The 24,136-nt window shown below is 32.7% G+C and overlaps 2 protein-coding genes across 2 annotated transcripts; both read left to right on the top strand.

Annotated features, from left to right (window-relative positions):
* Nucleotides 1-1,999: 1,999 nt before the first annotated feature.
* On the top strand, nucleotides 2,000-7,672 carry LOC143468971 (UDP-GlcNAc:betaGal beta-1,3-N-acetylglucosaminyltransferase 7-like). The gene is made up of 2 exons (XM_076966471.1): nucleotides 2,000-5,493; nucleotides 5,868-7,672. The coding sequence occupies exons 1-2, from the start codon at nucleotides 5,337-5,339 to the stop codon at nucleotides 7,151-7,153; spliced, it is 1,443 nt and encodes a 480-aa protein (XP_076822586.1). The 5' UTR covers nucleotides 2,000-5,336; the 3' UTR covers nucleotides 7,154-7,672.
* A 3,228-nt stretch (nucleotides 7,673-10,900) lies between these two features.
* Nucleotides 10,901-23,953, top strand: LOC143449304 (uncharacterized). Its single transcript, XM_076949450.1, has 42 exons — nucleotides 10,901-11,140; nucleotides 11,853-11,969; nucleotides 13,130-13,329; nucleotides 13,416-13,622; nucleotides 13,824-13,957; nucleotides 14,158-14,282; nucleotides 14,436-14,481; nucleotides 14,634-14,705; nucleotides 14,824-14,946; nucleotides 15,122-15,208; nucleotides 15,293-15,408; nucleotides 16,433-16,567; nucleotides 16,671-16,716; nucleotides 16,844-16,998; nucleotides 17,372-17,536; nucleotides 17,688-17,736; nucleotides 17,850-17,965; nucleotides 18,056-18,160; nucleotides 18,276-18,321; nucleotides 18,432-18,532; nucleotides 18,615-18,660; nucleotides 18,811-18,891; nucleotides 19,005-19,129; nucleotides 19,267-19,353; nucleotides 19,544-19,592; nucleotides 19,667-19,758; nucleotides 19,967-20,012; nucleotides 20,149-20,235; nucleotides 20,330-20,413; nucleotides 20,608-20,756; nucleotides 21,574-21,619; nucleotides 21,722-21,802; nucleotides 21,908-21,988; nucleotides 22,068-22,174; nucleotides 22,282-22,380; nucleotides 22,501-22,543; nucleotides 22,616-22,719; nucleotides 22,783-22,833; nucleotides 22,972-23,017; nucleotides 23,366-23,490; nucleotides 23,621-23,669; nucleotides 23,829-23,953. Exons 1-42 carry the CDS (start codon nucleotides 10,946-10,948, stop codon nucleotides 23,951-23,953), a joined length of 4,143 nt encoding a protein of 1,380 aa, XP_076805565.1. The 5' UTR covers nucleotides 10,901-10,945.
* Nucleotides 23,954-24,136: the final 183 nt, after the last annotated feature.

Here is a 24,136-nt window from a genome sequence, read left to right as displayed (position 1 = left end):
GTTTGTAATGTTTAACCTAAACAACTCACTTACCAAAACAAACGATTAAATGACCAGGTAGCAAAGGTTTTCTTTCAAGGGGTTATTGTGGGTAACATTGTACTTTTTCGTTTCCGTAATTTGGCAATTAAGTCGCTAAGATGTTTGGACCATTTGCATGGATGTAGGTTTTGCATGTACCGGACAACGGTAAAAACCGGGTAAAAATTTTAGCTCCCCTTGTTTTTTGTATTGTATTATTGTTTTTTAACCTGGTCTACAACGAATACGTTATTGTTATCGAATATTACTTATGAATTCTCCAATCCCTTTAAGGCAGGACTAACTAACTAACAACTAACGTCCTCATGCATATGTAATGGATCCTTAGTCATCCTTTTATTATTAATTATTATTGTAAAATATCTCTTGCTACAGTGTTGATGGTGTTTGTGATTGTGGTGGTGGTTTTTTTGTTGGCATCGTGAAAGCTCGTAAGTTTTCAAAAGGCGCCGAGTGAAACAAAGCTGCTTTATAATGCATTTGTTCACCGAAATTAAGGATGAATTAGCTAGAAACATTCGTTCACGATTGTCGATTATGTCTGTTCGTTTACTTTTGTGCCTGCTTACAAAAGGCAGTAAAAAGTAGTCTATTGGTACAAATCTTCCAAATTTGTAAAAGTCGCTGACGGGTTAAAGATGTTTAGAAATCATATTTAAACTAATTGAGTAACAGTTTACATTTCATTTTAAAAAATTGTTCAAGATCATGACAACAATTGTTCTAAATTCATAAGCCAACTAATGTCTACAATAATATACAATATATATCGCTATAGCGTAAATAAATTATCCAGGTATATTATACTGTATATAGAGTATTTCTTCTCAATAATAGAAAATATATTAAGAGGTGTACAAAAAAATATTTTTGATATTAATTTAAATCATTTTATGAGTTACGTTCGCTTTTTAAGTGAATAAACCCTTAGCAATAAAATCCGGGTTTTAAGCAAACAACTCACGTGCTTCAAGTGCCAATTCATCATCTTACATCCGTATAAAAGGCATTAATAGATTTTGTGTACAGATTTAAGGAGCTTTTAAGTGCTGCTTCATATCTGATCACGTTAGAGTTAAATTTGACAAAAACTATAATCATAAATGCAATAAGAGGATTACCCACAACAGTGCAAATAACAGGCAAACAACGCATGGAAGGGTTAATATATCTGTTTTCCTCTGAAACCGCATCACTAATAAAAATAGGGATATAAAACATTCTCCTTTAACTTGAAATTAAACTATACCATAAAATGTCTGATATATGTGATCTGATACAAATATGTTTTTCCAGTAACGTGTTGCGGTAAATATGTTTAAAAATACAATACCTTTTGTATACACGGTTTTATGGTAATGTACTTTCGGCTAGCTTCAGTGTAGTGACGTGTATTCAACGAATAAACTTTTCCTTATGCGGTTCAAAAGGGCACCCATATTAATTTCAACAAAGGAATAAGGTCAACACGGGAATATTACATCAAGAGATAGAATATGAACAAGACCGTGTTTAGTTAAGTATGGAAAAGTTAGGGAAAGTAGCTTTGATAGAATGGCTTTGTTCATTTTGAGCTTATTCTGTTGATGGCATTTTTCTGTTCTTGATATAAACCCTCGCTCAGGTTTTATAGTCGTTAATCAATGTTATCAACAATTTTAGGATTGAAGACTTTGTTTTAAGTTAAAATTACTAGCATGACTTGTAGTTGATTCGGTTATTCATTGTGATCGTTTGTGATGATACTGTTTTGTCCAAAAGTCTAAGTCAGTCAGCAAAACGTTTTATAAATTCTTAGACAGAGCAAAGTAAATGAAGGATCTTGTACTGTACTATTCAATAGCTGGGGCATACCACCCAAAAGACAAACAATAAAACAAAGATAAGTTAATATTTGTTCACTGCTGGACGCTTAAAAAACAAGCGATAAAATGCTGGAGCTTTTAGTCTCCAAACTGAAAGATTATATCCTCAGAGACAGACTTCTTTATGAAGTTTAATGCAAAAAGCATTTTGACATGGTTCAGTTATCTCGTGCAATTATAGACATTTTAGATTAGATGAACATGAGCAAATACTGGATAAGTATAGATCATAGAAATTTGTAGAAAATATAACATTAGATTCGGCTATTAATTTACCCCTTTATGCTATAAAAGCAGAGAAGATGTTTTCTAAAGCAAAATACGTGATAATAAACGTTTTTTGTAACAGCCGGATGGTCCAGTCAGTCAGATGATCAGATCTGTTGTTCATTATATAGTTTACGCTATAATATACAGGAGTTAATAACAGTGCTACGTCCTTGGCAAATGACGAAATTTACATAAAGAAGTTTAACAAACCACGTTTGTGCTAACCGTATAACCTACTTTTCATTATAGTGCGAATGAAAATGTTCGATTTTGGGCTATAGGCCTATTGCAGCTGAAAGACAATACAACTGGTAAAATGTTTGGTGTCTGAAAAGACAAGAAGTCATGTTTAAGCCTGAGTAAGTTTGAGCACTATATACACTATATATAGTTTTGTGAGATTCAGATACGCCTCTCATATGCTTGCTCAAGATGTGGTTTTGTTCCCAGTATAAAAAAATGAGTTCATTGTTTCCAACAAGGCATTGCGGATAATGCTAAATGATTATGGTTCCAAAGGTTGATAATGTAGGTTGATAGCATTGGTAAATCTTTCTTGGTAGCTGACTTTGTCGGGTGGTAAAATGGGCTTGTAGGATTAGTTGAGGCGAAAAGAACACAACGTTTAACAAAAAAAAAATTCTAAAAGATACCGTTTTTTCAATATAATTTATGTCAAAACTTGTCAAAACAACAATGCAGTTGTGTTTCTGAACAAATTTCGTTTGTAATTGCTTTGTCAGGTGATGTGAGTTATGCATCGGGCTAGAACCAGTTTTTCCCTTTCTGCTCACGTCATTATATCCGTTTTCCAAACGCTATATTAAGATCAGCAAGCCACCTTATGAAAATGATAGCTAAAAACCTTTCGCCTTTTCGGAGGAATGCAAGTAGGTTATGCACAACAACTCGAAGCAATACTCAAACGAATACTTCATGTGAAGCAGTCTGGTCAGTAGAAAACTGCGTGTTTTGTAAATCCATCCCGGCTCAAGTACAACTTTTCCCGATCAATGACCAGAAGTAATTAAGGGTAGGGTTATCTTGATTTCCCGGTTAACATAGCAACTGTTCAGGGTTCGTGTTCTGACTAATTTGGTGTTCATGCTGACCTAAATCACAATAGATATGACATCGCTTTCAACATGGCTACAGTTGACCTTTTTACAACTGCGACCTAATTGCACTCGCTGTAGGATATGTGAGTTATAGTTTACAACGCATGACAGCGTAAATATTAGACTACCATCAAGATTTATAATGTTCATCAATCAGATAGTTAATGTGGCCATAAGTTCCCAAGGTTGGCCGTATAAATACTTAAGAATTTGGTTGTGCTTCCTTTCTTTATGTGGCTATGTTATTGCTAGTCTCCAAGCAGCTATATATACTCGTGCACATATAATGAAGAAAGGTAAATTCAAACCTTTCAAGTGAACAAGCATTCGGGCAATTTCATACAAATGGAGAGCTGGGTGCTTTGTCAAGAATACATAGTATATGTCCAAAGAATTCTGGCCAATAGTTAAAAATATGCACATTGGAATCACTTGTGGACAGGGATGCTTCCTGCGGAAGAATCTGTGGCGAACAATTCACTACAGTGTGAACTGGTTACCTTGGCTCGTTTTTAGTTTATAAGCTTGTACAAATCAACCGGTGTTATTGGATTTTAAAGATATATGGATAGCGAAAGTAATGCTGTCGCTTGCTCATGCACCGTATCGTTATAGCTAAATTAGGCGCAATTTAGTTGGTGTTTTTACAAGGTATTTGGTGGTAGTATACCGTAAAATTGTTGCATTGACATGTCGACACGAGTAAAAGACAGTGGCCGTCTACGGGACTGAGTGACGAGTTGTCTTTCAGTATAGGCTCCGACGAGTTTTTTTGGTATCATGAGTGTTGTTTCGTGAATCGGCTAACAGGAATTGATTCAGCCTCACAAGAGACTGAGAGAGATCGTTCAGACTAAAAATTGGCGGACTCGGGAGCTTCTGACTTCGTAGTATAAAGTAGCGTATTCTTCTCCGATAGAATTAATGACCGCTGACTGGCTAACACGTAGAAAACAGATAAACTTTATTTACCTAAAGCAAAGCTAAAACACCAAACTAAAATAAACGTAATTTATTGTAAAAATGGAACAGAAGATTAACAGTTTATGAAGAGAGGTATTCAACGGCCAGAATCTATGAAATGAGGCTCAAAATAAAAATGCTTCACCGGCGTGTTGCTAACCGATATAAGGCTATACACATAAGACGCAAATGCTATATGCTTATAGAGACATTGAAGAACGGCGACAGACAACATGATGAAAAATAGCAAAGCCAATCACGTCTATCCATCAAATTTCAAAGTTTGTTGCCAATTTCTTAAATTTCACTGCAAAAATCAATATCATTTTATATGCCACAGGGTTGAGAAACCGTACACAATTCCTTCAATTATTAATGCAAATAATTGTACCAGGTAAAGCCCGATTGTATGTAGTTTACCTTACCGCGTTTAGGGAAAGTTAATCATTAATGTATACTTGTTACAAATATCACATTCGTCTTTACGCCGATTGCTTATGTTTTGTTTATTGCTGTGACTTTTGTTACGATTGAAGAAGTTAAAACATCAGTTTTGAGATTTTTAAAACACATGTGTGAGACTGTTGCTCTAATACGATGTTAATCAGCTTGAAAAGCGCAGCTTGTACGTAATTAAGCAAATCAAAATTGGGACCCTCTTGCTGATTAATAATAAACTTCCCTATCTCTAAGCATGATAAGTATACATTTTGTCGTTTACTCGATATTTCTGTTCATCAATTCAAACATGGAAAGTCATGCTAAAGAAAACCTTTAACGCAAAACGTTAAACATGAATGTCGCAAGAAGCCCAGCTTTTGCGTTGCGTAAGTAACTGTCGTTCGACAGTTAACAGAATGCATTAATACTATATGTTGCTTGCTTAGCATTAATTGAAATTGGCCATTATACAGCTACTAATTAATGGCTCTATAGCTATTTGAACTTCAGTGCAAGAGTAAATTATTTTGTTAACCTGTAATTTGTTTGCTTATATATAGGGAGAGGTAGTCCTGTAAGAGGGCACTATGCTCTTTTGTAGTAGCTCTTGACATAAATTAAAAATCAAACATAGGAAATGGCTAATATATTTTTAACATTTTTTTCTCGACGATGGACACTTGCCATAATTGTTTGTCTGGCCGTATTTTTTTTAGTCGACATGACAACACGCTACAACGCTAGGATGGGTATCCTCACATACAAGATTAAGTGGGAACCGCCATTTAAACATCGTAAGTATTCTCTTGGTAGCATTGTATTATAGATAAATAAACAACTACGCAGTAGTAACTTAATAAGCAGGGTCGTATAGTAAAGCAGGCCTACAGGTAGGCCTAATAATAGTAATAGCTGATAATGAAAAATGTGTATTATATGAACTATAGACTAGCACTGGCCTATATTCAGTTTGCGTGTAAATTGCACAACTAAACACTATAATTTACTTGCAAATAGTGAATTCGTTACAATAGCCAAGATTTAGACTAACTAAGAATTTAGCGATAAAAGAATGTAAACCTCCCTCTGTAATCATGTCTTCTCTCCCCATTACTTTTTGTAGCAAGTATGACAAACTATAGCGAATTGGTTTACTTATATCTTGCAGATATTCGAATTGGAGAGAACAGCAGTGAAACTGTTGGTGAAGGCATGAACCAGTCAACAATTACACTACCAATAGATAAGACGAGACAAACGACACCCGGCACGGCCACGTCATCACAATCCCAGAAAGGTCTCAAAAAACTAGAGCTAAACAAAACGGTGCATCTAATAAGATATGAACTACATAAACCTGTCAATCAAACCACCACCACTACTACTACTACAAAAACAGCACTCGAAACCGTGGCAAAAGAAACGGCACCTCCAAAGAAATGGGAAAATTCCACAATACCCGGCATTAAAAGCATGGACACTGATCTCAGCCTTCCCCCTCCGGTTCCAGTGAGAGCTGACTCCAAAGAACCCATTTTGCACTACAGTCAAAAGCGTGATTATCCTCTGCTGATCTCCCATGACGAGAAATGCGGTTCCAGTAAAAAGCTTTCAGACATGAAACTGAGCAACTTTGATTACGAAAACGATGTTTTTCTCTTGCTGGTTGTTAAATCCGCTTGTGCGCTAAAATCAAGACGAGATGCTATTAGAGTGACATGGGGAAATGAAGACTGGGCAAAAGAAAACTTACATGTAAATGTAAGAAGAGTCTTTTTACTTGGTGCTTGTCAAGACGAAAAACTTCAAGGGACATTAATAGCAGAAGACAGAAAATACAATGACATTTTGCAATGGGACTTTTTTGATAGCTTTAGAAATTTAACTCTTAAGGATTGCCTTTTTCTTCAGTGGATAACCAGAAATTGCCAAAATGTCCCTTACATCTTCAAAGGTGACGATGATGTGTTTGTAAACGTAAAAAATATTGTGCAACACTTAAAAGATCTTCCCCTTGAAAAGCGGTCAGAACTTTTTGTAGGATCCGTTCTGAATGGAAGTCCGCGCATTCTTATTCCATCTTGGAAGTACTATGTTAGTTACAATTTATATCCCGACAAATTCTATCCGCCTTATGTATCCGGAGGCGGATTTGTGATGAGTACTCCTCTTGCAGTAAAACTTTTTCAAGCATCTCTCTTTAGAAGAATTATTCCTATCGACGACGCATTTCTTGGAATTCTGTTAAAAATGATTGGTGTGGCACCAAAGAACGACAGAGGATTCAAGAGTTGGGGAATGAAGAAGACGGATCCGTGTCGAATGGCAAAAATTAAAACATTTCACAAAATGTTGCCGGAGCAACTTATTAAGACTTGGAAAGACTTTATACATTTAGATATATCAACATGTAGTGACGAGACAAACGACGTTTTAAATACACAGCACAAATGAAGTGGAAATAGAAAGTTGCAAAGCATGTTGAAAATATGCCTTTCTTGTTGTTTTCAAGTCTTTTTGAAGTTTCGCATTTATTACCAGTTTGCTTTAGCATCACAATGCTTCTGCAGCAAAACAACTTTTATGAGATGCTTCCGAAGACGTAATACGAGAATTTGACTAACTCATTTCAAGATCTTTCCAGTTTGCGTAAGACTATCTTCATATAAAAGTTTGTTTTTCTTATTTTTAATCACTAAATCATCAACAGCTGTGCTTTTCATATCGCTTTTTTAAAGTTGTATTGCTTATCTTAATGCGTTAATGCTTAGATTTATTACGTAGTTACCACCATTAGTATTCAATGGTTTAAGATTATCTTTATTCTGAATACTTTTTTTCTTCTAATTCTAATTTTATTGACGAGATTCAATCCCGTAAAACATTTGCTTATATGTCGTGCAATGTCGTCAACAGCAAGTTTGCAATACAGTAAACCTACATTAGAGAACTAGTATAGCTTATAGATGGCTCAAATAAGCTTGATCGCTTCAAACAGTTCAAGGTCGGTTTGTTTCAATCTCACTTTAAGTGTAACTGCAGTAAAAACATTTATTGTTAACTTGAAAATCATCTTTATTCAAAAAAATGCTAATCGATTAAAAATTGGTCTAGTAATAACCAAAATAGGCCTATTTAATTTTGACTGAGCGAAAGTTTACATATCAAATCAGAAACTCCGTTTGCAAGTAAATTATGATTTAAAGTAAGTTTTAATTTTAAGCTTTTTTCTTGTTTTGGTAATTTGGCACGAAAGCGGGTTTGTGTGTCCTTTTAACAATTTGCTTGCTTCCAAAGAAACAGCAAAAGAAAAAAAAAGAAAACCAGCCTTTGCAATATTTTATTGGACCAGTTTATATTTCATATATTATATTTCAGTATATTATATTTCAGTATATTATATTTCAGTATATTTACATATACTTATACATACTGTATACATATACAAGTTTTTCTATGATAATCAGTTTCGGTTTAGAAAAAGGTTTACTACAGCATTAGCATCAACCTTACTTACTAACAACATCACAGAAGCTATTTTAAAAAATCGGATCACTCTTGGAATATTTTTAGATCTTTGCAAAGCATTCGATACAATTGATCATGAAATTTTGCTATGTAAACTAGAGCATTATTGATATTAGAGGACCAGCGTTTGATTGGTTTAAAAGTTATCGTTACAACCGAAAACAAATTGTTCAATTTAATAACACATACTCATCCAATGTGTGAAACCTTCAGCACGGAGTTCCCCAAGGCTCTATTGTAGGCCCATTACTTTTTCTAATCTACATAAATGATTTGGCAAGGTGCAAAAGCTATGATGTTTGCAGACGACACTTCTATTTTTGTTCAAGGGAATTGCATTGACAAGTTAATTAAGAAAGCAAACATGAAATTGGCCAGAACAACTGATCGGCTTGTCACCAAAAAGTTAACTCTTAATCTTAAAAAACCAAATTCATGATTTTCTCAACGAAATCTAAACATTTTAGCTCAATACCTTTAACAATGAATAAACAACCCATTTGAACGAGTTACCACAGCAAAGTTTCTTGGCATTCACCTGAGTGAAAACCTATCATGGAAATGCCATATGGCCTCTGTACTACAGAAAATCAATCTCAACATGGGTGAAGTGATAAAAATTAAGCAATACTTAAATCGTACTAGCTTACTTATTTTGTATCATAGTTTGGTGGAATCTCACTTACGTTACTGTATCACTGTTTGGTATCATAGGCAAAATACCTTAATAAAGCGTATGACAAAGAAATAATTCGCTTGTGCACTACTCGTGTGAAGTATTACACAAGGAACATATCTGTCATAAAGACCGCGTATGCTGGCGGTAGTTGTTAGAATGTGAGCGAGGACGATTGATGGTTGATAACTTGTTTTACTTCTGCTTCGATGGATGAGTTCTCATTTCTCAAATTTGCGTGACTATGCTGTTAGTTGCTTGATTCTGTCTATACAAATTACTAAATTATAAAGTTCCCATTTTATTTATTATAACACAAAGGCTTTTGCCTTTGGGCAAATCTTGCTGAATGTTACATCGCGCTCAGTAACACGTGAAACGGTAAAAGGGAGGATGATCCTAAACACTGAATTACAATATCCCAAATTAAATTCCAAACATCTCAAAACAACTCGTGAGTCGTGACGTAATCGTCACAAGCGTATGCATAAAGTATGTAATATGTTTCGTAGAATGGTATTGAGTCTATCTTCCTATATCAAACACTTAGGCACAGATATTGGTGTTTGGTCAATAATTGACTTGTTATCTCTGAAAACCAACATGTTAATGCATAGATACATCAATATAAACTTGCCATCCGTATTCGACAACCTCTTTGAAGTTAACAAAAACATTTACTCAGTTGACACAGGAAATAAAAATAAACTGTTTTTACCATATTGCAGCCAAAGCATTACGCAGCATACAATAAATTTTTTTGGTGCTAAATTTTAGAAGTTGTGTCTGAACCAATCAAAGAGATAAAAGATCATCATAAATTTGCATTTAAAAAGCCACCAACAACTACAACCATAAGCTGTTTTTTCTATTTCTTTAGTCTATTTAACATTGTTTACGAGATCTAATCTCGCAACTATATACAGGTTAGTACACTCCTTTTGAACGTTGATTGCCGAGTTTTCTTTTGCTTTCTATTGTTAGTTCTCATTCATCGGGGCTGCACAAAATTTCGATGAAAACATTCGTCTTCTCAAGCTGGCACGGTATTTTTACTATCATCGGTCAAACTGAGGGTGATCGTCATATCGGGTCTCTCTCATTGCTGGTTGTTGTCGTTCTGAATCGCGGGTCTCTTACAAAGATGTTCTTTGGGCAAAATTGACTTGAGACATTGCATTTTTCTGTTATTGTGTATTCTGATATGTTATTGTAGCATAGTTATCGTAATCACTAGTGTGTATACGCCATAATCTGTACATGTACTGTAGTTGAAGGGAATGTAGAGACATGATTTCCTAAAGACATTGTTATAGTTTCATTCGTACTGCCTATCTTTCAGTGCACTTGTGGGCCTCAACATTGTGCCCTCTCTTGGCCACAGAAACGCGATTCCGGTCCCTAGGATGGAGTTTCTTTTGTGCGGTTTTCTTTAAACATCCATTTCTTGTGCATTTAAGATATTCATTGTCATTTTAATCTAACCATGTCACTTTATATTTTTATTTCCGCTATTAAATTGCATGTTTTTAATGTTAGGAAATATGTCCTCTAGGCTACATCTTTCAACAGTGTAGTTGTTTTATGTTATTTTATCCTTAAATTCATCAAAATTAGGAATTATTTTGTGGGTTTGGTTACCTGCCATCTTATAGCACAATTGCATTATTGCTATATTGCATATTTAAGCCTTTGGGCTTAGCCACTTTTTGCTGCTCCTCAACTGTTCGCGAGCATGTTGTTTTATTGTGCTTTAACAACAACGGTTAGCATCGTAACTTTCGCTCCGCACAGTTAATGGAAAAAAATAAACAATACAGTACAATACAATATAGTGTACTGGGTTAACACAGTTCTAACCACGATCAACTTTGAAAATAATCAAGTAAGATTTTGACTCATTTCTGATGATGTAGACAATTTCAATACTATGACGTCACAAGTATTGCTACTAATGGCACATTTTTGACAAAAAGTGTTCACCTGTGTGAGTTACACTAATAACAGCACATTGTTTGCGTTCTCGGAAAGTGTTTTTAAATATGTCTAACGCGGCTACAGTCAAGCGAATAGCTGATCCAGAGGAGACAAGAGCATGTCAAAGACAAGGGTACAAACTTTTCAAGAAAAAGTTACTTGGTTTTGGATCGTTTGGCCGAGTCTTCGAAGGAAAAGCTGAATCTGAAAGAATTCACAAAAATGAAAAGCTTCAACTCTTGCTCAACGACACAAAAAGGGTTAGTTCTATTATTATTTATCGTTGTATGTTATAAGTATCTTAACTAAGATTATTCTTGGTAGAATAGCATTCTTGTTAATTATAAACCTACGTTATTAGAATTGACCATCTCTTAGTACACCTGATAAGTGATAAAGCAAGCTGATGTTTTCGAAACCTTGTCTCGATAAAAAAAAAGTTAACCTTATAGTTCTATCTTACATTCCTCTTTATTATTTTATTAAATACTGGTTATATGCGGTACTGGGTTAACACGGTTCAGCTACCATCAACTTTGTTATTTAGAGTTATCCATGGGTTTTAACTTACATAACATTCCATCACGTAACGATCATTGGTGGTATATAACCCAGGAAATCTTTAAGTATTTTTCACAGTTAAATTTTGAACGGCAGCATTTCACAAACACTTCGGTTTATTTGTAATTGTGCTATGAATGAGCTCTCGGAAATGATGTCCTTTGTTTACAACTATACATACTTTCAATAAATGCAGCAAATATTTCATTACCAAAAATGTTGAGAAAACCATCCTTATAAGTTTGTTTATGACGTCATACAAAAAGTATTTGTCCTAATAATGGTTTATTTTATGCACTGAGTGGGACCAGAATATTTTTGCGAAGTTTTCAGTGCAACAGTGTATAAAAATATTTTAAATCTATTATTTATTACAAGTTTTTTCTAATTGTTTATAATTTTGATGTAAAGGTCGCCATCAAGATCCTGGATGTAGGAGGTAGCAATTGCAAGAAGCTTGAGCAAGCGACAAGGATTATCCCGCAAGAAATTGCGATGATCAATAGCTGTTTCGAGTGTCCACAAGTAGTAAGTTTTTCTGTTGATGTACTTTGCTATTTCTTGCACAAAATCCTCAAAACTTCATATTGGCTAGTAATTTTTCCCACTAGAAAGGAAACGCGTTTTTATATCAAGAACAGAATCAATATTGGAATAAATTTAAAATCGCCAAAATATTAAATAATTCTATCAAGGCAATAAGTTTTCGTCTCTTTTCGACTCTCCAGTATTCTTGATGCTATTTCCATGTTTATGTTATTCTTTTAATGAAACAAATATTGGCGCCTACTATAATGATGATTGTGTCGCGGTATGCTCTTTCGGTTTGTTGAATGCAGTGAATGAACGTTCTCTTTGATTTTTTCCTATTTATATTGAAGTAGGTAGCAGTATAGATACATTGTGGACATAGAACAATAAAGCTACAAAATGTGGGTATTGCCTGCAATTTTTGAAATAGAAATTTTCGTTTTAGCGATTTAACTTGGGAGATAGAATATAATCATCTCCAGACAGCGAGATTGTCATACGAGCAGGAGTGGTTACAATGTTATCGCATGTATTTCTGTTTGTAGACTTAACAAAAACGCGGCATGGGATTGTAGTTTGTTTTGATTTAATGCTTATTTGAGTAGTTAGTTACAGACAAGTTTTCTTAACGTAACAAAATTCCTTCGAATTAGGGAGAGGTTATACCACAGTTAAATCAAGAAATCGAGCTGCTCAGTTTCAATGAATCAGAGATTTTTGTAAAAATTCGTAGGAGTAGAAATTGCGATCCCAAATCTAAATACGAGTAATGAATGTCGTGGTCAATTTACTTAGATGCTAAGTATGATTGCAAAGCAATATTGGATTCTTAGATTCACTTGGATTGGCTACGACGTAATGTTATTATTGCTGAAAAAAGTGCGTCGTCGGTGACAAGTAAATTCTAAAAACACTTGCTGGACTCACCTGCTTTAGTAATGCGGCCCCAAATTACGGACACTGTGACGATTACTGTAAATAAAGTATTTTCAATGGCTACATACCTGAAAATTGAACACACAACGGGATATTTTTTAAAAACAGGCGTCAAACTTCTGCTCCTATTCTTTGTTTGTTTACTAATTTACGTCTGTTACATTTTTTAATATCTTAATATAGTAGACGTAATTCACTAAATAAAATATTGTTTTGTTAAGCTTAAACTTTTCGACGTTTTTGTGGCTTCGGAACGAGTTTTTCTTGTGACGGAACTTGCAGAAAGAGGAACATTGGCTCACCTTATGAAATCTCTTAAAAAGGATTGTTGTGGTTACATGCAGGAAGACCTTGCCCGCTACTACTTTCACAAGATTTCTAGTGGTGTTAACTTTTTACATTCTAGGAATATTGCTCATAGGTAATACACGGTACTCCATGAAAACTGGAAAATTAAGTTAGTAAAATCTATAACTAACATCTATTGAGTAATGGTTATATTTTTAGAGACCTTAAGTTGAGCAATGTGTTTGTCACAAAATCATTTGCCGTGAAACTTGGCGACTTTGGCTTTTCTTCCAAAGTTCACAAAGCTAGTGTGGAAGATGGCATACTAAGTCTAAAAACTTCATTTTGTGGAACTCCATCATATGCAGCTCCAGAGATTCTGCGTCACCATCCATATGATGCTATTCAAGCCGATCTATGGAGCTTGTGAGTTAATAGAGTTATTAATATTTTTTGGTCTAAATCTAACTTTAATTTAACCCTAAATTACTGAAATCATATTCTTGTAAGCTAATTACCTATATTTAGCAATAGGTTGTGTGACCTGCTTTCCCTAAAAGAGTCACTTTTTACATTTTAACAACTAGGAATTTTCTTTTTTACCACTGTATCCCTACTTTTATGCAGAGGAGTTATCTTGTTCAAACTTGTGCATGGTGAATACCCTTTTGCTGGCACTGCATGTGCAGATGTGCTCAAGTCCTGCAAAAAGCATTTTGCTGGACAAGAAACACTCACGTTTAGAGAAGATGTCTCTGAAAGTATGTTTATTTAAGAACTTCCAACATTTCTATTTCATAGATTTTCATACAAACTTTTAATTGTTATTTTCACCATATTTTTATTTTAAACATTCACTTACAGTGTAGTTTAAAAGACCCAATTGTGTAAACTACCTATAATCCAGTTAAACTGTCATTTGAACTCTCCTGCTTTGTAGTTGCAATGCATCTTTTTCTAGGTTGTAGAGAATTAGTTTGCAAACTCCTGAGATTAAAGCCATCTTCTCGATTGCCAACTTATTGTGCTTTGCGCCATTCATGGACTGTACAAAAATATAAAACACCAATTGGTTACACTTTGGAAGTGAGTTGAACTATGTTTCTAAAACTGTAGCTAAATACACCTTTGTGTATAGCAATACTTTAAAATTTTAAATACATATATTTTTTTTATTTTAAGTAATAAATAAGTTAAAATTGAATTATTGCCAAATTCTTTACTATTCCAAAATCTTAGCCATTGGAAAATTCAAAGAAGCTAGCAGAGATATCTTCATATGAAGGTGTGTACAAATTTTTGGGCCCTATAATTAATAGATTTTTATTGTACTATCAACATTAGATTTTGTAAGATATTATACGCTACGGATCTTTCAAAGTAATCTGATATTTGTTTTGTGGGCCAAAGATTTGTGTGTACTCCCTTGATTTACAGAATTTGTTGCTCGGCATAAGGATGTGGAAAATTATCTCAGTACTAAAACCGAGAATCTGAGATACATCGAAGGTGCATGATGATTTATCATGATTTAAGTCAGAATGTTTTGATTTATTTCCCGATTATAATGATTGCATGATTAGTTATTGATTCTGACGTTTTCAAAAACGGCGTATTTTTATTCAAGATATTCCTGATCGTTTGAAAAGTTATTTACGGAAAGCAAGAGATGAGGATAAACTTGGAAAAATACCAACTCCTTTAAAAGCAGTTCATCCACCTTCGAGCATTGAGTCTGTGGCAAGTAATGGTATGTCATAGAGTTTGTTTAAAATTATATGTAAGTTAGTCCCAAACAATTATGACTGAACATATTAATTTTATTATACTGTTTTTAAAATAATTGAAATAAGTAAGACAACATCAACTATAATAATTGAGTATTTGTTTCCAACATTTTCATTCATTTTTTTATTTTATTCTAGAAAGTGATTATGAATTTGATTCTTTCGAGGAATATTTTTCATCTGATGATTCAAATGTTGAGAATGAAAACAAAAACGACATAAATGGTGAACAATTTTGTTTTAACAATGTGTACATAGGTGCTTTGGCATTCATGGGATGGTTAATGTCATAAACTTATTTATGTACAGCAGCAAATCAAAAACAAGACACTAAATTGGAAACAAAGTTTGTCCAAGCAAAACCATTTATCCAGGCTGATGACTTACAAGAAACTCTTACTTTTCAAGATGATGATGCAGTTAAGGTAATTATGGTTGGATACCTCACATTGCTATGATATATTTTATAGGTTTAGTATAGCATTCATTAATATAATAGTTAAATATTTACAAAGCTATGCGTAATGTTAATATTATCACACTGTTTAATACTCAAGAAAATTTAGTTAAGTCCTCATATCTATTGGAGAACTTTTATAATTTTTAATGATGTCAGTATACAAATCATCAGTACTATTTATCTGAGAACTCAGTCAATTTTAATCTATTTAAAAAGATCTACAGCAAAAACGACATTTAATTGATTCCATTGCAAATACATTTAATTAGTTCCATCCAAATGCATCCATTAACCCCAAGTTAAGTTACCTCATTACTATTACTTTTACTAGTTTTAAATTACTAAAAGCTTTGAATAATTTACAATTTAATTGCATCCTTCAACTTAACCAGCTTCCACTGCACAAGGAAAATATTTCAAGTCCTTTTGTATAAAAGGGCTTAAACTCACTGTAACCTAGTTTTTCAAACGAGAATTTTTAAATATAATTTAGAAGTTTATAATTAATTGAAATCAATTACCCAACTTTAAGGTCTTGTTTTTATTTTGTTTTACAGGAAATTAATCATTGATAAAACTGTAGGGAACGACATCACATGTAGGCTTATTTGACCTGGAGCAACGTGTAGCATTAAGTTTATTTAACTGGGATGTGTTTAAACTGTACAAATGTTTAACGAATACGGGGTGTCCTCGGAAAAAATTATTAACTATTATTGTTAAATTATTACCAACTTTTTTGCTGTAAGCAAGTTATAGACTGTTTCTATAACCTACTCATCAACTTTAGCTTATACTATGTCATACTTACATGTGATGTCAATGTCATTGGAAATTTCTAAAAATGATATGATATCCGGAATGATTAAGTGGACTTGCTGAACGTAACTATATTGCTGTTTTTAGAAATGTTTTTATTAGAAAACATTTTTATAATTTTTAAAATTTGTTGGTTGCAGTTACTGTAAAAAATATATATGTATTGCCAGCAGGAGAATGGATTTCCAAGTCTTCCAGGACAGATGGGGCATACAGGCCTTCCTGGACAAACTGGATTTCCAAGTCTTTCTGGACAGAACAATGTTAATAAAGATCAGCCCAAATATTGCAACAACCTTCATCAGGTATGGCCTATATTGATCTGACTTGAAGTATGAGTTATGTGTTTATGATTTTAGTATTTGAAGTTTGAATATGGTTATTAAACTAGAATTTATCTTTTTTTAGTCCCAGTCAGAAATTGATTCACTATATGGTGAAATATTTAGTGACGGTAAGTTAATCAATGTTTTTACCTATTTTCAATAACGATTTTTCCATATCTGGTTGCTTTCTTATTGCACCTTAGTAACCAATTGAAATGATATAATAACGCCTTTTGTTTACCAATTCTCATTCAGATGATGATGACATTTTCCCAAAATCAAAGCTCCAATCAAAAAAGAAGAAATCCAAACAGAAATTCAATCAGGATTTATTAACAACCTTATCACCACAACCAGATAGTTTCCCACAAAACGAGGATACTAAAAGTCACACTGAAAAAGTACTTATGGTACATATTCATACTAAAGTACAAACTAGTACTTATGGTGCATATTCAAGTTAATAAACAGTATTTATATATATATCAGAAATTTAGGGGCAAGCTTAACTATAAAATTTTGAGTTGAATTATTAAAAAAAATTATTAAAAAATTCAAGTTGAATTTTTTAAGCAAAAACATAATTAGGATGATTTCAATAGTGATTGAATTGAATGAGATCTTATACTGCAATAATATCCTGCATATTAACTTTAATTGCAAGATTTAATTCATGCCCTGAATATGTCAAAGTTGTACTTAGTTCAATGTTTACACCTATATTCTATTCGAAATTCTGAACTTAGTCTAATTAAAATAATTTCTATGATGTTTCTACTGAAGGTGAAATCCATTTTATGTGTTGAACATCAAAAGTTACCCAAAGAAAAGAAGTTTGTCAGATTTCTTATCGATGGTGAGAAAATTTCTCCGTGTCATGAATATGAAACAAAAACATTTGTTTTGAAAGATATTGAAGAACTGGATGAGGAAACTTTAACTATCAATGTGCGTCTTTATCATTGGGAAAGTATAATAGCCCTTAACTAATACTTAGTTAATCATTTTTTGTAGAAGACTTGACCCTTAAAATTTTTAATCAATCACAGTTAGCAACAGAAGTAGTAAAATTCTTACACAACTATTTTCTTTCATTTAGTTCGAGAATAAGATGAACAATGAACTTTTCAATCAGTTTTCTAAAGGTGGTATGAATACTATTAAGTCTTTTGTATAGTTTATTTCATTTAAATTTAGCAGTATCAATGTTTTTGTCACTTTTAATTGATCTTAAAACAAAAAATTTATTCACTTTCATCAGATGTAAATGAGAACGAAGATGTCAAATTAAAACAAAAAGATGTCCAGGCAAAACCATCAGAACAGGTTGCAGATTTAACGGAAACTCTTACTCCTGAAAAATTTGATATAGATAAAGTAGGACACTTACAATAACATATAGGAGTTAATAAATTTTACTTTTGTCAAAGTTTTGTTCATTAAAGTATAAAAAGAAGTCTATTGCAGGAGAGTGAATTCCCAGGCCTTCCTGGTCAAACTGGATTTCCAAGTCTTCCTGGACAAATCAGTGTCAAGAAAAATCGCTCTAAGCATTACAATAACCTTCGGGAGGTATGGCTGTTGGACTGATTTTATATCAGTTTTGACTTATCTTTGTTGCCTGCAAAATCTCATCTATGTTATCTTGGCCTTGGTTAACTGAAAAAAAAAATGTTTTTACTTCCAGTCCCAGTCAGCAATCAACGAAATTTTTGGAGAAACATTTAGTGACGGTATGTCAAGATTTCTTGTATGATTTAGTTACTAATCAAGGTTTTTTACTTTGGATCTCAGAAAGTAATTTAATCAACTAAGACTTGAGTTATTTTCTGTATATTGTTAGATGCGGATGTTAGTTGTCTTAAACCGAAACTGTTGGCTGCATCATCATCTCAACCTGATGTTTGTTCTCAGAGCAGGGACTCTGAAAGTGAAACCAAAGAGGTATAGTAAATTGGCAACTCTACACTTTGACCAAATTTAAATGCTTACATTGTCAGAATTCATTGCACTGTTTTGATTTTAGCCACTTAATGAAACTTCAGTGCTTTGTGAAGAAGATTTTAAAAAAGGTACAAAGGGAGTTTTAAAGGTTTATATCAAGTACAGCAAGCACAAAATGTTCAACACCATACATAATGAATGTTTTATCTGATCAATTTGAATTGCAATTTTAAAAGCTTTTATGTATTGACCATCACTGTTCGTAACTGCTGCTGTAGATTTTGAATATAATGTGAGTGAAGTTGGTCAAGATTCATCCTACGAGTCCACATCAGGAAGTTACTTGGAAACAATGAAAGGTGGTTATTTCTGTTAATGCATGTATGAATATTTGTTCAGTGTAAAGTAACATGTTAAAGTGTCACTTTTGTTGTTTAATATTTCACTATCACTATCTCTTGTTCAATGTTAGATACCGCTGATGCGGATGGCACTGATAACTCTGATATTGAAAGTATACCTGAGGACCACATGATTGAACACTCATCAGTATCAGAACGTTGTCTATTAAGTTTCGAAGATTCAAATAAAGATGAGGTGAATAATTATTCTATCATGATCCTGCAAAGTTTTAAATTTTAACATCCACAATAATTTCGCTTTTATTTTTATATAATAACTGTCTAAAGTTTGCCTTCATCTAACTTATCATATTTTCTTTACAACATTTTCAGACTATTTTGGAAGATGTTATTTCCACTGATATGCAAAAGCTTGAATCTTGTAACGAAGAAGAGGAATCTATGTCACATAGTGTAATTGTAAGAAGCATTGCATTTTTTATTTACGTTACGCTATAATTACAGAACTTAGTGCTATACCTTTGGAAACAGTTTGTCTATATAGCCTTTTTCCTTCTTTTTTGTCAGCATGTGACTCATCTAAGTAAATATAATGATTTGTTTATTTAATTACTACATATTTTTTACTTGTGCTAATTGTTTGCTTCAGGGTATTCAACCATCCAAGTGCTTCCTTTTTTCTTTTGAACCAAGAAAAGGTAAACATGTTTACTATAACGAAGTTTGAAGCAGAGAATAACCTCACTTTTTTCTCTTCTTCACTATATAACAGCAATAGAAAGTGATGTCGAAGAATCGATGAGCAGCTTACTTTTACTCAGCAAAGAGGAAAGAATATATGAAGAACCTGCAACAAATGCAAAGGTTTGTTGAAGTCATGTTCTGTATGTGTAAAGTGTGGATATATTGTTATGTAGTTAATATGATGTATCGATGTATTAAAATAGTAAGTTAAAAAGAATAAATTAACAATATCAGCATGAAAAAGTTGTTCTAGTAATTATTCGTTTCATATTTTAAAGTGCCAATATGGCTTGAATGCCTGTTTGTAATTTTGTACTTTAACTTTTAGCCGCTAAATGCACCTCCAAACTTTTCTGATGAAGCAATAAACACTGGTATGTTTATTTATAGCTCTAACATTTCATGGTACTGTTTGCAATAATATTAAATGCTTTAATTTCTTCTCTATGCTTTGTATTTTAGCAAAGTTTTCCTCATCAGTCAATAATCTTTATCCTTTTAATGCCGCAGATTTACAGTTTAATTACAAAATAGATCAATATGATGATAGTTTTTCAAATGCATTCATATCCAACAGTTGCAGCAACGTTGAGCAGGGTAGTTAACGTTTTATATGTGAATTATATTGAAATACGAAACATTGAAATACTGTAGTACGAAAAGTAAAATTTTTCCATGTGTCGTCTTATAGATGAAGATTTTAACTATGAAATGGAGAGTTTCAGCAATGAAATTTCACCTGTTGAATTAAATCATCAGCATCAAAGTGACAAAGGTTTCTATGGCAATTAAATTTTTTGTTTCACCATCTGGATATTAGTATTAAATTAATTAATATTCATATTTTATCAACTTTTAATATATTTTCAGATGGGTAATTAGACTTCTTTAAACACAGCAAATATTTTTAGAGTATGTTGATTGTACAGTAGAGTGATTTATTTTTAAAGAAACTTCGTTTTGTTTCAGATGCATATGGTGAAGAAAGTGTGATAGAAGAATGCACCAGTGAAAACTTGTCAGGGTCAGAGGGTTGCTTATTAGATATTTCTGATGGAACCTCAAATATGGGAAATGTAATAGCAACTCAAAATGATGAACCATCAGCAGCCTTCTTGGTAGGATGTTTGATTTTTATCTTATTATTAATTTTATGATTTTAAATAATAAAAATATTCAAAATCGGGCTTAAATAAAAATAGAAAAATTGAAAATTTCCTAAAAACAAACTTGATTTTTTCACTACTTGTAATTAGTGTAATTGATGAAGTAAATTTTCTGAGATACACGAAGAGTGTGCTCAACGTTAATCAGTGCAAATTAAATTTAAAACTTAATCAAACTTAGTCAACTTCCTGCACCACTTTTCAAGCTACTATGTTGATTTAAGCCACAGTTTTAATTTGATATTTAGAAGTAAAGTTATTTGTACTTTTACTTTTCTACATTTAAATCAAATCACAAAATTAAAATATACATACAACTAGAAAACATTGAAAGTTTGAGTCTTTCTAATCAATTTTGAAACACCGCATAGTGCTCCATTATGATGTATTTGTTTTAATAGGTTTATGTGATTTGGCCAAATTCTGTGTTTAGTATATATTTGTGCATTAACCACTTAGTTTGGTAAGTGCATTTGATTGTTCATGAATTGGTACTGGTATGTATTCCATCTTCTACAAGAATTGGTTTAGTTCTCAGTGCAGTATAGCAAAACTTGACAGCAGCTTCTGTTAGCTCTTATTTCATTACAAATGATTATGACATGGATCCTTTATTGTATAATATGTACACAACAAGAGACATTAGTTTGAATTTCATAATTTCGGATTAATTTCAGATCACAACCCAGGGTTTAAAAACAAATATCATTTCTGCAACTTTCTCCATTTGTATTTCGAAAATTTATAAATACTCTTTATGTTTTTGCAGCCACTGAAAGCTCTTTCAAAACCTTGTGGTGATACGGTAAAGAAAGGTATGTTGACTAATTTTTTTATATATTTGACTAACTATTCTGTGTATATGTTTGTGGTAAACTGTCATTGGTTAACAGGATTTTGAAATTGTTTCGTTACAGATTTCAATTCTGATGTGAATGGATTTGATGACTTTATTTCTGATGAGTCAACATCAAACGGTTTTTACAAACATGAAAAAGGTTAAAACTATTAAAAATTGTAGTGAACAAAAGAAGTAAAGTGAAATTTGAGAAACTTTGTCATTATTTTTGGAAAGTAAAATTTTATATTACATTAACCAATAGTTGTGGAAGAACTGGATGAAAAGACATCGGCTGATGTTTCTTTTTCCATTCAAGCTTCAAATGAGACCAAAGAGAAAGACGGTAACCATTTTAGTATACTTACAATAAAATTCGAGTAGGCTGAACTTTTCTGTGCTTATTTATTTATGGTTATTTTCAGATCAAAGTGGCAATGAACATACCATAGAAAAAGTTTCTTGTGGAAAGTCATCCAGATCAGAAGCTTGTCCATTAAATGTTGATCTTCACGGCAAAATTGATATAAAAGTGAATTTGAGTTCGAGTTTGATTGATATCACTTTGCGATATGCTATTCCAATTTCCCTATTTGAGTTTTGTGTTTATTTAAATAATGTGCTTGCTTAAAACAACAGCCTTCCCCTGAATGTGAGAAGGACATTGCTAGACAAGAGCAGAAAATTAAATCTTCGTGTACCGAGAAGAAGACATCTTGTCGGAGCAAACATTTTCTTGTAAGTATTATTTCTGTTTCACGCATTCACAGAAAATGATATTTTAAACTTGCAAACTATTTTTTTGAATACTCTATCAATGTGTGAAAATTTTATGTTTATTCTATCTGTTTACTACAGGCTATTCAAGCATTAAAAGAGTTTTCATCTGAAACCGAACAAGGTAAGGTACAAAAAAGCTGATGAAATCATGTGCAAAGGTAATTCAAATTTTGCTTTTGTTGTTTTGATTCAGAAATTATCAATAAAAATGAAACTGAGAAATCAAAAACCACCTCTGATATTCTGTTTAGAGAAGAGGTTGATAATGAAATAGAAGAATCTGAAACAGCTCCAAAGGTATATCTAGACTAAATATGTTAGTTTGTTAATATCAATAAATATTACTTTGATATACTTCAGAACGGAAGTAATGATGATAACACGTCAAAGAATTTACTTGGATCACTACTCGTAAGTGAAAACGTATTGGTCTACTATAAGATACATAAAAATAACATTGATTTAAAATTAGTATGAAAAAGGTAGCTTTGTATTTTGTGTTGTCTTTAAATTTCATTAATATATTTAACTGCTGATTTAAATTTTTAGCCATTGAATGTTTCCCAGAAGCTCTGTGTTGATGAATTCAGAGAAGGTGCTTTATGCCTGTTTTAAATCGTGTTATTCAATATGACAATTATTGTATCTGTGATATCCTATTTTCTCCATAAATATCATATTTCCAAAACATTACATTTGTCGATGCAGTTACACAGTTTGGCTATGAAGTAGATGTTTATATGATATGATTCAAAACAGTAAATGGCACTTTTAAGCTTAACAGAATTTTTTGTTGTTTCCAAAAAGATTTATTAATAAAGATCTTTAGTATTAAAGGAAGCTCAGTTAACGTTAATGTAAGTGTTATCTGTTTTAATTTCATAATGCTCAATCATGTTTTCAATGATTTATTTTTTGGATTTAATTTGTATTGTGTAATTAGATGTTTGTGGTGAGAAAAACATACCAAAAGAGTGTATAAGTGAAGCATCTTTAGTATCCAGCCCAATCCAGCTGGGTGTTGCAGACGCCAGCAATCAAATTAAGAAATGTGATAAAGAAATCAAGGTTGGTATAATCATCATATCACTTTATAAAACGTATTTTTATGTATCCATTTGAAATAGATTTTGATATATTGAATTTTTGTATCTATGCTCACTTTTTCTGCCCCATGTTATTCTACGTTGTTGTTTAGAGTTGTGCAGCAATTGCTGATACTGTTTGCAAAGATGCCTTAAATGAAAGTAAGTTTTCCCTTTATCTCTGTCATGTTTTGCTGTATATTTCCGTCCACACCATTATATACAAAATGCACATACAGTTTCAATTTCATTTTTCAACTGCAGTGTTTACATTTGTTTTTTTAAAAGTTTGTTGGTAACCGTTGTTCATATTGTCCACAGCTGTCAGCATCAACCATGAAATGAATGAGATTAATGACTTATTTTCTTTGAAAATTGCTGGTGACATAATCGGTACTGTCCATAGCAGGCATGCACAACTCAAAACAGTACACGGGCCATTTTAGGGAAAAAAAATTTTCGCGGGCCGCGTGCTAACATTGTTGTAACTAACGTGTAGCCTACTTTATATAATGTGACCGATTAACCGTCGAACAAGAGATATTATTGAGAAGATGGTTACTGTCAAGAGACGGTTGCCTCTCGCACTACAGTATGTAGTTGTTTTTAACGCTTATCGGCGGTAAAGC

This window comes from Clavelina lepadiformis, chromosome 1 (assembly GCF_947623445.1).
Source record: "Clavelina lepadiformis chromosome 1, kaClaLepa1.1, whole genome shotgun sequence".
In the NCBI taxonomy this organism is placed as follows: domain Eukaryota; kingdom Metazoa; phylum Chordata; class Ascidiacea; order Aplousobranchia; family Clavelinidae; genus Clavelina; species Clavelina lepadiformis.
The sequence above is the reverse complement of the archived record's forward strand: the minus strand, read 5'-3'. Positions and strand labels throughout refer to the sequence as shown.